The 15494-nt window shown below is 47.7% G+C and overlaps 1 protein-coding gene across 1 annotated transcript in view; it reads left to right on the top strand.

Moving 5' to 3' along the window:
• The first annotated feature begins 6214 nt into the window (after window positions 1-6214).
• The window catches only part of LOC126543647 (uncharacterized), a 26297-nt gene continuing 17017 nt past the window's right edge, over window positions 6215-15494 (top strand). The window contains exons 1-2 of the mRNA XM_055078132.2: window positions 6215-6575; window positions 12593-12653. Coding sequence (XP_054934107.1) covers window positions 6215-6575; window positions 12593-12653 — 422 coding nt within the window. The remainder of the gene's footprint in view (window positions 6576-12592; window positions 12654-15494) is intronic.

Here is a 15494-nt window from a genome sequence, read left to right as displayed (position 1 = left end):
TAAAGGAGTACTTACACTGGACATCTGACGCAATTTATTGTCCCCCTGCCCTGTTCATCAAGCGTTCATGCTGTATGGGCATTACATAATACTCTGGAAAGTCATGGAGCAGGCTAACTGATTTATTAAAATAATAGCTTTTGAGAATTAGAGTTCTTTTAGGTTCCCAGAGATGGATACTTCATGATACGCCAGTATGGTTGGCTTCATTCTCGCGGTAACTGCATCAGCCACACGCGGGGATAGGCAGAAGACAGGCGCTCAGTACTCGTTTACTTTCTTTCTTCAACGTCGTCGTACTTAGCCTCATTGCTAATTGATGTCAGAAAACTCTTGCTCTGTGTCGTGGCGTCACACTTAAATGATGAAGTCAGGTCCAGCACTTCGACACCACCTCAGAGCGAAATTGAAATATCTTAAAATTGCTTCGCAAACTTCGTGTTTGTTGCAAGCTTTCATTCTAAACACGAAATTATTGTACGTTTCGCGACTCCAATAGTCCGTACTGGTGCCCCTTCGGAGGTTTTTTGTAGAAAGCCTGCAGAAGTACAAAAAAATTACCGACGATTACGTTACTTCCTAATGCGAAATTTGAGCGCAGCAAATAAGTCTCGACGGCGGCGATGAGCCTCCGCTTCGGCGGCGCGAACTGCAGGTTCTTCTCGGCGGCGGCGATGAGCTTCTGCTTCAGCCTCGCTTACTGCTGGTTGCTCTCGACGGCGGCGATGAGCCTCCGCTTCGGCGGCGCGAACTGCAGGGTCTTCTCGGCGGCGGCGATGAGCTTCTGCTTCAGCCTCGCTTACTGCTGGTTGCTCTCGACGGCGGCGATGAGCCTCCGCTTCGGCGGCGCGAACGGCAGGGTCTTCTCGGCGGCGGCGCTTAGCCTCTGCTTCGGCGACGCGTACTCCTGGATCATCTCGACGGCGGCGACGGTAAGCTTCTGCTTCGGCGGCACGCACCTCTGGATTCTGACGGCGACGGCGCTGGGCCTCTGCTCTGGCAGCTCGTTTAGCAGCAGCAGCAGCAGCAGCAGCAGACGGAGGACTTCCATCGGTCGTCTCGCTCATGGCTCAGAAAGAACTGGCAGATAATTTCGCAGTGGCGAACGGCAGCGGCAATTTCGGCTCGGGCGGTGCACATATACAGATCCGCCGCCACCGATCTGGCTCTCTGATTGCCACCGCACAGGGGTTGCATTGGAGGAGGAGCGAAGAAAGGAATTAAGTTCGAGCCGGCGCTTTGACAACCGGAGACTCGCAGGAAGAGGGGGGAGGGGGGCGGCGTGTACACCCAGCGGCAAACGATGGGGGCAGAAGCGCGCGCAGCAAGCGGACAACACGATAAAGGGAGGAGGGAAGAGATAGCAGCGACTGACTGATGCCGCTGACGCCGATAGTGAGTCAACCCCAGCTGCGGAGTTGGTTTCAGGGACAACGCCGCCGATGCCGACACAAACAATATGATACCCTCGCTTCCGCAGCGCTAAGAACCAGGTCTAGCCGTGGGAAGGTGGTCACGTATTCGTCGACGTGCCGGGGCCTACGTGAAATAACCGGCGCGTCGGCAACTGAAGAGCACCCTATCCGCCACACAAGAACAGGGGGGGGGGGACCCTTTCCTCCTCTTTCTGCATGGCGGCGACGGTGTTCTATGCAGTCACGTTATCTTGACTCTCTAGCGGCGTCAGCGGCATCCAGCGGTATCAGTCGGTCGCACTAGCGCTGGGGGGATGAAAGGGGGGCGGAGCTGGTTACGAGGCCGACGACAACGCCGACGGCGACGCGAAACCCAGGAACGGACGCCAAAGAGCTGCGCTCTAAAAAAAGGGGGGCTCCTGTGCCCATGGAAGAAACTGCCATGTGATGAATAGCAACTTGTTTTTGTTGAAAAGCGTCCCATTGTATTGCCACAACTCACGTATATAGGACCAGAATAACGCGGGTAGAAAAGATAGGTGTTAGATGGCAAGCTAAGGACTGTTCAGCGATGAGAGAAAGGAAAAATGATAGGTGTGTCAGTAAGAGAAACGAAGTGCACGGCGAAGTGGATATCGGACGCGGCTGGCTGATAAGAGGAAGTTCGGTTGGCCAGGTGAGGTAGCGGAATACATGCATTGAAGGAAACGAAGTTCATGAGTGCAGAGCATTTCAAGAACTGACGAGATGAAATAAGTGGGCATAAGATTTTATTTTGCTGCTGCAGGGTCACAGAGGTCACAGAGAACCCCGTTGGGGTCGCCGCGTAAGAAAATCGTAATTATCATGCATCCTTAAACATTTCTCATAGAGCCTGCGACAGGGAACCTATGATTATTATAGGTGCACAATTTCGCACCTTTTTATTCGTTGGTGACATCTGAGGTGCACTTGTTCAAAGCTGTACAGTACAGTATAGTACAGTTATTACAGTATCCTGTACACGCAAGGAAATAAAAAGAACTTGGACGAAGCCGCCACATGCGACTGGCTTTCACAGCCTTGCCAAGTCTTGCGCCAGTATCACTGGTTGATAGGGGTCGCCAATGTATAACTAACAAATTGTGTTATAGAAAAAAATTACATTTGTTCTCTTAGCGCAGAAAAAATATTTGAAACGGAAAATTTACTTGTATGCCAGTATTCTGATTAAAAATTTTTGAGAATGTTTTTACACATAGGTTTTCTATTTTGAGTACGCAATGCCTCATGACCTCGAGCGTACCGGAATCTTGGAAGAACGCTAACATAATCCTAGTCCATAAGAAAGGGGACGCCAAGGACTTGAAAAATTATAGACCGATCAGCTTACTGTCCGTTGCCTACAAAGAATTTACTAAGGTAATCGCAAATAGAATCAGGAACACCTTAGACTTCTGTCAACCAAGGAGCAAGGCAGGATTCCGTAAAGGCTACTCAACAATAGACCATGTTCACACTATCAATCAGGTGATAGAGAAATGTGCGGAATATAACCAACCCTTATATGTAGCTTTCATTGATTACGAGAAAGCGTTTGATTCAGTCGAAACATCAGCACTCATGGAGACATTACGGAATCAGGGTGTAGACGAGCCGTATGTAAAAATACTGAAAGATATCTATAGCGGTTTCACAGCCACCGTAGTCCTCCATAAAGAAAGCAACAAAATCCCAATAGAGAAAGGCGTCAGGCAGCGAGATGCAATTTCTCCAATGCTATTCACAGCGTGTTTCCAGTAGGTATTGAGAGACCTGGATTGGGAAGAATTGGGGAATAAGAGTTACTGTTGAATACTTTAGTAACTTGAGATTCGCTGGTGATATTGCCTTGCTTAGTAACTCAGGGGACCAATTGCAAGGCATGCTCACTGACCTGGAGAGGAAAAGCAGAAGGGTAGGTCTAAAATTAATCTGCAGAAAACTAAAGTAATGTTTAACGCTCTCGGAAGAGAACAGCAGTTTACGATAAGTAGCGAGGCACTGGAAGTGGAAAGAGAATACATCTGCTTGGGGTAGGTAGTGACTGCGGATCCGGATCATGAGACTGAAATAATCAGAAGAATAAGAATGGGCTGGAGTGCATTTGGCAGGCATTTTCAGATCATGAACAGCAGGTTGCCATTATCCCTCAAGAGAAAAGTGTATAACAGCTGTGTCCTAGCACTAGTCACGTACGGGGCAGAAACCTGGAAGCTTAAGAAAAGGGTTCTACTAAAATTGAGGACGACGCAGCGAGCAATGGAAATAAGAATGATGGGTGTAACGTTAAGGGATAAGAAAAGAGCACATTGGGCGAGGGAACAAACACGAGTTAATGACATCTTAGTTCAAATCAAGAAAAAGAAATGGGCATGGGCAGGACATGTAATGAGGAAGGAAGATAACCGATGGTCATTAAGGGTTACGGACTGGATTCCGATTTACGGACTGGTGCATACTGAAGTATGAAACGTACTTAGACGTTTTCAAGTCCTCAAAACCTCGACCAAAGACTTCGTCAATGACGCATTCCTGTTTCTTCGTATGTATGCGGTGAGTGGTACACATATTGAAGCTTATTGACTTTTCCGCTAAATGTGGGAACCACTGGCTTTCCGGTTTAGAGACGTCAACGTTAAAGTCACCCTACACTATCGTCGGCGTCGTCTTTTCAAGCGGACACGTCCTTGCGGCCTCGCCCCGTTAAGCGTAACAACGCCTCTGGGACTCTGCATGGTGACTCTTCCTGCTTCTACGTGGCAACAGCATGCTCGTGTGTCCTCGGTACAGAGATACGGCGAGCGGGATCCATTTTTTGAAAACTAGTCGGAAGGCCACCTACGCTGCCACAGAGACAGCAACTGTCCGTTTTATATAGTGTTGTTCCCGTAGTGTCACTGCAAACTCAGTTTAAGCAATGCCTCCGATGACAGTAACGATGATGTATGGTGGCATCAGACATGCTCCTAGCGCACCTGTGCCGACACCTTCTGCACAAACGAAAAGGGCAGATAGGGCGTGACGTCGCACCATAGGTTAGGTTGTCCACCGATTTGGAATCCGTCTCACCCGTTTTGCTGGCTAAAGATATGATATTCGCATTTAAAAGCGCTGGAGTGGAAGTGGCGCCGGGAAACTTAAGCCGCATCACGTGCCGCGCCACCATCTTGTCAGGGGCAAAAAGCCTCGGTCCCGTCGCAGCGTACGCCTTCTGTACAGGCGCCGACCGGGGGTTTCTTAAATTGCATGCACGCCTTTCTCGCGTGAAAAAGAAAAAAAAAACTGGATATGGTTGGTTCATGCGTAGCGTACGGCTATATGAACCGTGTGAAAGCAAGTATGCACGATTTATTCCAATGCCATGGTGAGTTCGCACTTTTCATGGAGGTTTAGCATGGTTTGTTTTGCCGGCGTCAAAGCACACAGATTTCTTTATTCACTATCTTTATTTCTTTGTATAGGTTTATGAAGTATACCGGGACACCTTTTTTGGTAGGAACGTGCTGTTCGTCGAAACAGTTGAAAGTAACAAGATGCCCACGGTTTGTCCCTTGCCAACCACGCTGAGACATTTTGTGGATCCCTGAGAGGATGAAGTTCGTTCAATAACCTCTTGGTGCGCTCACAGCAGCCTACTTTACGGCCTCCTACAAGAGTCTCTTTGTGCAGATGGAGGACAAATCCTCAGCATCTGGAAACCACTCGCAAGACTTCGGGTCGGCGATGGGCACTTGTGAAATTGTTCCTAAGGAGAATGGATCTGGAGTGGCCACAGTTACCAGAAAGTCATCAATACTCCAGTCAGAAGACCATGACTACATTCACAGGGTTAGCTACCCAGAGAGCCTGTGAGATTGGATGGCTCCATATATTGCAGGCTTCGTTGCCAGGAAAGTTACGGCTAGAAACAAATGTGAACAGGTGAACAGTGTAAAGCTTCATTATATATATATATATATATATATATATATATATATATATATATATATATATATATATATATATATATATTCCATTACCCCTTGGTAATGGCTATGCAATACAAATATAAGCTTCATAGATGCGTTTACAAGGAATTTTACGTATTCTATCCAGCTGTAAGCATTTAAGCGGGCTGTCATTGCACCGTCTATGTTGTGCTGGGGCGACAGCTTGGTGCTTACATGCACAATGTACTGAATGTAGTGCCTCCCGCGCTGCGCCGGTCGCGGAGTCTAGTATACTGCATCCAGTGACAATGACATTATAGAAGTCTAGAGCGAAACCGGTCCCCGAAGTTAGCCGTGAAACCTTCGTCGACCATTCTCGCGTTTGAGGTGACTTCAGCAGGTTTCAGCCGCAGGGATGCTTTTTTTTTCGCACTTTGCAATTTCATTTCACACACATAAGAAAGTACCTCGCTGAATTTCTAAAATTATTGCTTCTTCCTATTATTGCACCTCTTTGTGTTAAATTATTTTATGTCAAAATTCTTAACAGGATTTTCTCCTCATTTGTAAAGTATATATTTTTTTGAACCTACGCTCTGCTGTGCAAATTTAGTTCTTGTTTTAATTCTAACAAACGCACTTGAAACCGCCTCGTTCTTGGTCAATCCCCCGTCGTGGATATGAGCCAGTATCTGCAGGCAAGACAAGAGAAGAAGAAGAAGGAGAAGAAGAAGAAGAAGAAGCAAAAGGAGAGGTCACAAGCTAAAAGCGCGACGCCAGTGTTTTAGTTTCGCAAGCCTCACAAACGAGCCGACAAGCTTGCGTCTACCGTCTCGAGTAACTGCCGAGATGGCGGACAAACAGCCGTCAGGTCGCAAGGAACTGGAGAAACTTCTAGAAAAGGACCTCGATCGGCTCTACAAGTTGGGCACTCGGCTGGGATACAAAGGGCGCGAGCTGGACGAATGGATCAAAGGAGAGCAAAAGCGAAACAAGCCCAGTGAAGCGCTCCTCACTGAACTCCAAGAGGCCAAGAAACGGGAAGCGGAAGACGGCAGCAAGGATCCGCAGGCTCCGAGCGCGTCCGAGAAACCCAAAGCCTCGCTCAAACCCTCCTTCAAGGCAGCCGACAAGCAACTGCCGCTGTCTAAACCGTTGCCGGGGTCAACGAGCAAGAAGAAAGCCGAGAGACCAGCCAGTCTATGGACAAGTAAGCCGCAATCTTTTACCGTGGTTCTACATCGCGAATTCTTAAGCACCAAGCGCGTCCCCAACAGATCCCTTTAAAAAGCAATGTAGTTTTTTTTAGGGTCATCTAGACCAATAGTTGCCATATAACTCTTAGCTCGCACACCGGCTATTCGAGGGCACTGTCGTTACTACGAGTTGGTTGATTCCTGTTGGATCATTCCTGTTTCAGAAGAATTGGTCGTAATTCGAAATGGGAAACGTTTATTCGAAGAAGCAGTGACAGCTTTCTTGCACATTCACAAATACGAGGGCATAAATGTGCGCAGCATTTAATGACAATTTTGCTCGAAGGGCGAAGCAATGACTGCATACCAAGCACGCGAGGCCTCTGCTTCCGCGCAGCGTAAACAGCACCCCGGAGGACACCAGGCGCCATAGCTACATCCGACGCGACGGTGATTGCTGTAGCAAGTATGTGACGCCCCCTCGGACATAATCTTGGTTAGCCCGCCAAGCTCGGCGACCAATGTTGCCTGCCGAGCTTGGCGGGCTAACCAAGATTATGTCCGAGTGGGCGTCACATACTTGCTACAATTGCTTATGTGGCGAAACTGCGTCGTTAGAGCTCCGGAAGCGTCGCGCGCTCGGGCCTAGAGACGAGTTCAATGGTGAGCAGACACGTGTTCAGCCAACACCCTCTAGAGAACTTAAGGCCTTCTGGCTGTACCCTCTCCCCTTGAGCTACCTCACGCAAAAGAGGCCCACATAGAAGTTCCATGCAGCGCACTACGAAGCTACGAACGGCGCACCTGTGTTGAAAATGAGACGCGGAAGATCGAGCGGGTGACGGCGGCGATAACAATTCGATTAGTTCCGGGAACCCTGCCGCTCCTTGGATAGCTTCGCGGTTAGAAAAGTCCTGGAATGCTGCGACATGCTTCCGAGCGCACTTTTCTTTTTCTGGACGTGAACCGTGCATGTAGTCTCATGCGCTTGTTCTGCGATTGAGGTTGCGTGTCCGGCAAGGTTTCATTGCCGCGGAATGTGGATTACGTTCATGCCATGATATTCCCAAGAAGTGCTGCGGGCCCAATTGCTGGAGCAATTACAAATCCGGGTAAAAAAATCATGCGTTCATGTTTCCGTAAGATAAATGACAGGATATTGGGTGCCAATGCTAAGGCAAAGAAGAGAAAAGCTGGAATTCTGCGGAATAAGGCAACTGTTTCTTTGTAAATATTTGCACGAACGTTTTGTATCTCATTTGAGGTGTTGTAAATATGTGGATTGCGGTACTGTATGTAATAATGCCTCGAAAGCGAAATTATTCGTTTAGAGCCTAATCTAGACTGGAATAAATACATGTGTCCCGAATGTGAAGAAGGGCACACCAGTGAAGTTGCCATGAAGTATGTATTATGGTGCAGTGCATTTTGTTGAACTTTGTGGTCGCATGAACGTCAAACTCTTTGACGCTGGCGATGAAGACAAAGAAGCTACTCTGAAGAAGAGGGCGGCGCTGTTTCTTTTCAATATAAGCCATGCTCCATGTCATCATTTACCCGGAATTTGTTCTCAATCCTAAGGTTGGACCATTTAATTTTGTTATCGACGGGCTTTTTAATAATGCAGCGCGTAAATAGTTTTGCATAAATAACATAATCTTGGAACACCCTCTGTTCTCCGCGAGCCATCTGCTCAACCATGCCTTAAAATAAGCAATAACTGCGCCCTGTTTAACGTTGCCCAGAAAGGTGCAATCCCTTCATTCAACCCGTATCCCCGAGCACGCCGCCGGCCCCTTCTCCGTGACGTCACAGGCCGGGCGCTCAGGCCTTCTCTTGTCTAGGAGGTGTTGGTTCAGCAAGGGACGAGACCTTCTTTCTCGCGTTCTTCCCACCGTTGCGCGCATGCGTGAATTGCTCGACAGGCATCTTGGGACTTCTGCTTCCCAAAATCCTTTCTCTAGATATTACAGTACTACGGAGGAGATCGTGCTTTGCTCTGTTTGTCCCTAGCCGAGCTACACTATACGACAGCAGATAGATACTTAGCAGTAAGCTATACACTATACTAATGGGCGACTTTAATGCCAAGGTAGGCAAGAAGCAGGCTGGAGACAAGGCAGTGGGGGAATATGGCATAGGCACTAGGAATAGCAGGGGGGAGTTATTAGTCGAGTTTGCGGAACAGAATAATATGAGGATAATGAATACTTTCTTCCGCAAGCGGGATAGCCGAAAGTGGACGTGGAGGAGCCCGAACGGCGAGACTAGAAATGAAATAGACTTCATACTCTGCGCTAACCCTGGCATCATACAAGATGTGGACGTGCTCGGCAAGGTGCGCTGCAGTGACCACAGGATGCTAAGAACTCGAACTAGCCTAGACCTGAGGAGGGAACGGAAGAAACTGGTACATAAGAAGCCGATCAATGAGTTAGCGGTAAGAGGGAAAATAGAGGAAGCGAAGGGTTGGAAGGCAACCGCAGACTAATTAATAATGACACGTTGTTAATTCGAGTTCGTTTTAGGGATCAAAATTAATCTTCAAGTTAAACTGACGTTTTTCTACATGGCTGGATGGTGTGCATACGCAAAGCATGCGCACGTGCCTCGTGATCCTCGTGTTGCCGGCGACAGCACCACTGGAAGAGTGCCGAAGACGCACTGCGACTGCGAAGCGGCAGACCTTATGTTACTTGCGCCGCAACGACTACGGAAAACCACTGACGAATAACCGTAAAGACTCTGTATCAGCCGGCATGATTTCGTTTTGACGAAACTTTTGGTGGCCGTTAAACATAGCGGGGGGGGGGGGGGGGGGTGCAGCCCAGCGTGTCGTTATACTCGTAGTACTTAGGCACAAATACATTTCGAAACAAGATTCTCCACCAAAAGTACCCTGTATTTCACTCTGGGAACGAGTGCGCGTATGAGTGGCATGTCTCTGGTGAAGGCGACCGTTCGGGTGAAAAGCCAGTGACATCGGCGTGGCGGGCGCGTCCTTTCGTTCCGCCCTCTTTCTAACTTCCTCGCGCAATCACCCACCCTTGCTGGGATGACCCCTCGCTCCCCGCTTCTGTGTCGTCGTACTCTTCGCCAACCGCCCAGCTTTCAGCTCCCACCGCTTCACAAAACATGGTTGCCTCTAAGGAGATTAAAAAGAAAGCTCCTGAGGGGAGGGCCTCTGCCTACCGGCAGGGCTGGTGAAGCCGGCGGCTGCTGTCTTGGTAGGCGTAAGAAAAGACCGGCCAAGCACGTGTGCAGCACTCATCGCCGTTTCTTGCGGTGGTTTTTACGGGCTATCGAGTGTAACGAGCAATTAAAACGAGAACTGGGCCGGTATTCAAATTTTTTGACCAATACTTCATGATGAAATTGTGCAAATTTAGAAGAAAAACTCCACCACATATACATATTGACACGTGTACATGTTTATCTTTCTCGGGAGACCACGTTTCACCGCTTAACTTGCGCGATATAGACACTTATATAGATATCTATTATTTCATGAATTAACATTTCTCTGAGATAGAAAGCAGTTTTCTAAAATCACAGCCTATCTTCTTCAGTGCACGGACACTTTTGTTTAGTAGACAAACTTTGCATTGCTTCGTTTTTTTGTGAAAAACAGAATTTGCTTTGTATTCTTTTTTATAGAAAGGGCGGTATTCTGGTCTTCCTTGATGGCTGTGATGTCGAACATCGACAACACGTGTCTTCAGTGTGTTATTCATTACGTTTCCGTCAAGAGATGGCGTCACCAGCGCACATGTATACATGCGCGTCTCTTCGGATAAAGACCAAGGTCCATCTAAAAAGGTGGTGAACCTCGGAACGAAAAGCGCGCCAAAACCTATCGGCAATGATATCAGTTGGTGGTGCACGATTGAAGCGCGACTAGGTGAGGTGGGGACGAAGGCTGAAACTAGAAAACCTATGTGTAAAAAAATGCTCTAAAATGTTTAATCAGAATACTGGCATACGAGTAAATTTTCCATTTCAGATATTTTTCCTGCGCTAAAAGAACATATGTTCAATTCTTTTCTATTTCACAATTTGTAGTTATATCTTGGCGACCCCTATGAACCAGTGATCCTGGCGCAAGACTTGGCAAGGCTGTGCAAGCCAGTCGCATGTGGTGGTTTGGTGCAAGTTTTTTTTTTTTTTATTTCCTTGCATGTTTGTTCAGAATTTGGCGTGCGCTTCACTTCAAGGTTTGCTTGACATGGCGCACGGTATTCATTGGGGAAAGGTGTGAGTGCAGGTTTTTTTTTATCGTGCAAGTTCACGTTGGGCATCCGACGCGCGGTGTCTCGTCGTTACGATAAATGCGGAACGCCCCGCGAAGAAACGTCGCGCCATGGTTGTTTACTCTCGTAACACGGGCTCTGAGTGTTTGATGGGCAGCAAAATTCGTGAGTCGAATGTTTTCTTACTGATAATGTGGGGTAATGTCGTCTTGTGTGATAATTGTGGGATATGAATAACTGGTGTTGCAAGGAATTACGAATGATTCTGTGAAAAGGATTCGCACAGGTTGCTATGCATTACGGCTGTGTTCTGGCCGTACTACTTTTCATCCATCGAAACATGTTTTGTTCGGTCAGCTATAGTGATTGTGTTATTCTAGACTAATAAAAGTGAACTTGATTTTGAAACTTCTTTGGCAGTGTCATTTATTTCCACCGGATTCGCTCACCTTCCTGCGTAAGCTACTGGAGCAATTGCCGCCAATAACAGCCTTACTACGTTCACATTAAGACATGCGCCATTCCTAATAGTTAAAGGACACGCTGGAGTTTCAGCTAAAGCGAGTCTCAAGCTCGCCTCAGCCTCAAAAGAAAAGTAATTGTTGTCGTAGCGGCCGTAATGCCGGACGCTAAAAAAATTCAAACATTCGCGCCAAGCAGCGTAAAATCATGACGTCACTGCCATTTCCGGTTGGAACGTCACTTTCTTATTTTTCATTTTTGCTTGCTGTTGTCCCAACGATACGTAGATGGCGACGGTTACAACGAGCCCCATTTTCTTGACATGTCGGCTTCTATGGAAGCTTCGCTACCAGTTTACATATACCTTGTAAAGACGGTTATTGGTTGGGACTGTCTTGGTGTGAGCATGTACTACGCGACGCAAGAACTTTGAGATGAGGATGGCTACCGCACTTAAGCCACCGCCACCGTTCATGGCTACGCCACGTGCGCCTGTCTATTCCTTAGTCCCGTTGACTGAGGTCGTTCGAGAATTGTTTTCACGCTAGCGGCTCCGATGATTTATGAACAGAACAGCACCGAGCGCTTTTGATCCACTGCCTTGGATCTGAAGGCGAACGCGTCTTCGAAGCTCTTTCCTCGAGAACAGCGAGCACGGCAACGGCTGAAGTTAGCAGAGACAAGGGTGGCTGCACGAACGTATGCAAGGTTACAACCGCAGCGTTAGGCAGCCATTTCACTGCTGCCAGCAACGCTCGCGTGGAATGGCACCGTTGTTGAGAGAGACGGCAACTTCCGGGGTGAAGCGACAGCTGATTTTGTTGGTCGCTCTCCGCGAATCAGCCAAGTCCTGCAATTTCGCCGATCAAGCTGGCGAGAAGTTGGGCGACGAGTTTATCACCGGCATCGCGTCTCCGTAGTTGCGTAAGAGACTCGCTTGAGGGTGACAAGTTGACGATTGAACGAGCAATCGAGATATCGTTGTTACGGGAGCTGGTCGCTCGCCAGTCCGCATCTCTTAGAAACTCAACGCGAAGCGTCATTGCGCAACAGCAAAATGAGCGCGGTGCACACAGACACGCCTCCCGCGTGAGTTATCACGCATTCGCTCACGATAGAGGCGCTTCCCGATATCCACCGTCGCGTTCACGCTCTTTCCGGCCATCTTTAATGCCGATTGATACCGGCGTCGGCCCGCATTGCGGGAAACTGCCGGTCTGCGATAACTGGAGGAGCGTGTCGCGAACATGCTCGGTGCCCAGCACAGGGCCGTACCTGTTGCGGTTGCGGACGTTGGGCCACTTCCGCATTGTTTGTAGCTCACACCGTGGGGGCCCATCCCGAGTGCGGCAAGTCGTCCAAGAGCAACATGCAGCAAATGTAATCAACGTCTTGACTACCGAAGCCAAAGCTACGGTGGCTCTGGCTGACGAAGTCCTCAGCCCACCTACTCGGAGCCCAAGCATCTGCATTGATGTGTAAGTCACTGCTCTGACTTCGAGCGGCCATGAATCGACACCTAGCACAACGATTCTCATCGGTACCGGTTCTGCCGTGTCAATTTTCAGAGAACACTTTCGGAACATTTTTCAAGACAAAATGCGGCTCGGCAGTCCAGTGGGATGCTGCTTGAGTTTTCAACGCAGAAGGTCGCAATTCTTGGCTGGCGTGCTCGCGTGATTTACAGCGCAGAGCCATCCCAGGTTACTTTCTATGTTGCCCCGAAAGGAACGTCTCTGCTTGGGTTGGACGCTGTGCGAGCTCTCGAACTACAGTTCAACGGTGAAGAACTTCACTTCCTGCCGGCATACGGCCGCTGAAGCCAATTAACTCGCGTCTACTTTGATGCCGTGTGGTTCACCGACAACACCGACTGCAAATGCCAAGTCTCCTTATGATCCCCCCGGAATGGGTCTGCCAGCTCTAATGAGCGCCATGTTTACCCAGTTCTCGCAAGGCCTCGGACTAGCAAATGTATTTCTGTGGATCTAATTTTGGCCGCTTGGCGTCTTATGCCAAATGCTATGCGCTTCGCGAAGCGATCTGATCTACTGAAAACAACGCATCCAGCTGCGCCTGGGTGTCCAAAAAAGTTATTGTTGACTGATCGATTTCAGGCGTTAGCCCGAAACAGGTTATGTTGCCAAGGACTGGACGACAGTGCTTCATGAATTATTTTTGCTCCATTTGATTGAGTGTACGATGGCGATACAATTGCAGCAATGTCTCCTAATTGACAATGGCGGAGCCTGTGCAATTCGTGTTCCATACTGGCTAAGACCACAAGGTGCGAGGAACGTCACCAATGTTGACCGCACTGATAAAAAAGCTGTATACAAAACGTGGTTACTCTGAAAACAAAACGCAAAAGGAACTACTGACCTAATGGAGAGGATTCGACCTTTAATAAAAACTGAGGAAGCGTGATATTGCGACCGCAGGACCGGAGAACATGCGGACCGCGAAAGAACGCTTTAGAAGACAAAAAAGCATAAGAAGAACTTAATAAGCATTGCTAATGGATATAAAACTGCATTGCTGAAAGTGCGAATTTCTGTGGAGGAAAATTACCTATGTTAAACTGAGTGCCTACTAAGGCCAGCCGAATCCGAAACAAAAACAAGGGTGGGAAAGTAAAAAAAAAATGCGATCACATCTGTACTGAAATACGTGCTGCGTTCCTGTAAAAATTGCGAAATGGAAAGCTTTTGTCCAGAAAATAAACTCTAGCATATCAAAATTGCATGATGTGACCACGCTAATTCGTGTGCGCTTGAAGCAAATTAGCGACTTCTGATATAAAAAAAGGAAACGAAAACAAACTGAGCATTTCAGAAAAATTTTCTGAGTGGAAGTACAACTGTGTGATTTCTCGCAAATTTGCAAGCATGAACTCAACGATTTCGTTTCACGCATAGTCAAGGACGCACATGACATAGAACAATGTGGAATTTCAATGGCAGGTTGCAATTGGATGTTTAACCATAGCGATCAACTCAACAATCTCCTTCTAGTGTAAAGCAAGATATCGAAATGCTGGATTGTACCGAAAGGCACGCTGTCTAGTTGAGAGGAAAAGTCAATACATGTGTTAAAACAGGATCCGGAATAAGCAAGGTGTCGGGGAGTGACGGACTCTGCCACTCTTACTGCAGCGTCTTTGCACTGCTTCACGGAATCGACTGTGCTCGACCATTGATATCGGTCCACCATTAGAACACACGGCAAGCGCTTCCAGTCTGCAATACAATGGCCTGTACCAAAAGCAGCAGCCGTACTTGTTTATCCGGACGTGCTCCTAACTTGCCATCAGAAATCATGATATACGCTACAAAACGGAAAATCAATCCACCAAGGGCAAGAGGAAGACCATGAGAAGCCGAAGAAGGCGACAGTGATCGAAACCTGGTCCTCCGAGTCTATTATAATGGATCCCTTAAATGGCGGCCTCACGTTGAATATTGCTACAAAAGAAGCTTGCGCAATGAGTATTTGGGGAAAGTTGAGCAATCGAAGATTAGGTATGCGAAGAGAATCCCTTTTGATGGTATACAAAATGCACGTTCACCACCCGTATTAGAAGTTGGCGGTGTTTTATTCTCAGGTGTGCCACGATACAAGATTCAGCCACTAGTTTGATCAGAAGGAGACGCACTACGACTGTGCTTAGGGCTTCCGGAATACGTTCCAAATGCAGTATTGCACCTGGAAGCGAGAATGCCACCCATTTTATGCTGATTTCACTTGCGGACCATTTAGACTTTCTCAAGAAATTATAAAGTGCCATTAAGCCGTCCGCAAATAATATTTATCTCCGATAAACAATTATTATTTCCCATTCATTGGCCCAGGTTTCATAGACCACAGGTTATATTTTGTGCGAACATTGGTTGAGCCATTTTATGGACAAATTTGCTATGTGATTGCCAGTAATACACATTCCAATTCCCGGGAAGTTAGGTTCGATGACATCTGCCCAAGCCACGCAAAACTACTTCCTTGCGGCATCTTAAACGGCATATTACAGGACCATTCAAGCACCCAAGCAGCAAGCATTATCATTGCGACAGATGCATCGCAGTGCGAGAAAAAAAAAACTGGCACTGGAATATTTTTCCCTGCATTCGATTGGTCTTTTTTCCTTAAGGTTGCTTGACTGTGGTCTTGTTTTTCTGGCAGAGTTTATAACAATGATTCTAGCCTTACGTAAATTAGTCCAAC

The sequence above is a fragment of the Dermacentor andersoni genome, chromosome 10 (assembly GCF_023375885.2).
Source record: "Dermacentor andersoni chromosome 10, qqDerAnde1_hic_scaffold, whole genome shotgun sequence".
In the NCBI taxonomy this organism is placed as follows: Eukaryota; Metazoa; Arthropoda; class Arachnida; order Ixodida; family Ixodidae; genus Dermacentor; species Dermacentor andersoni.
This window is presented reverse-complemented; position numbering and strand designations above follow the sequence as displayed.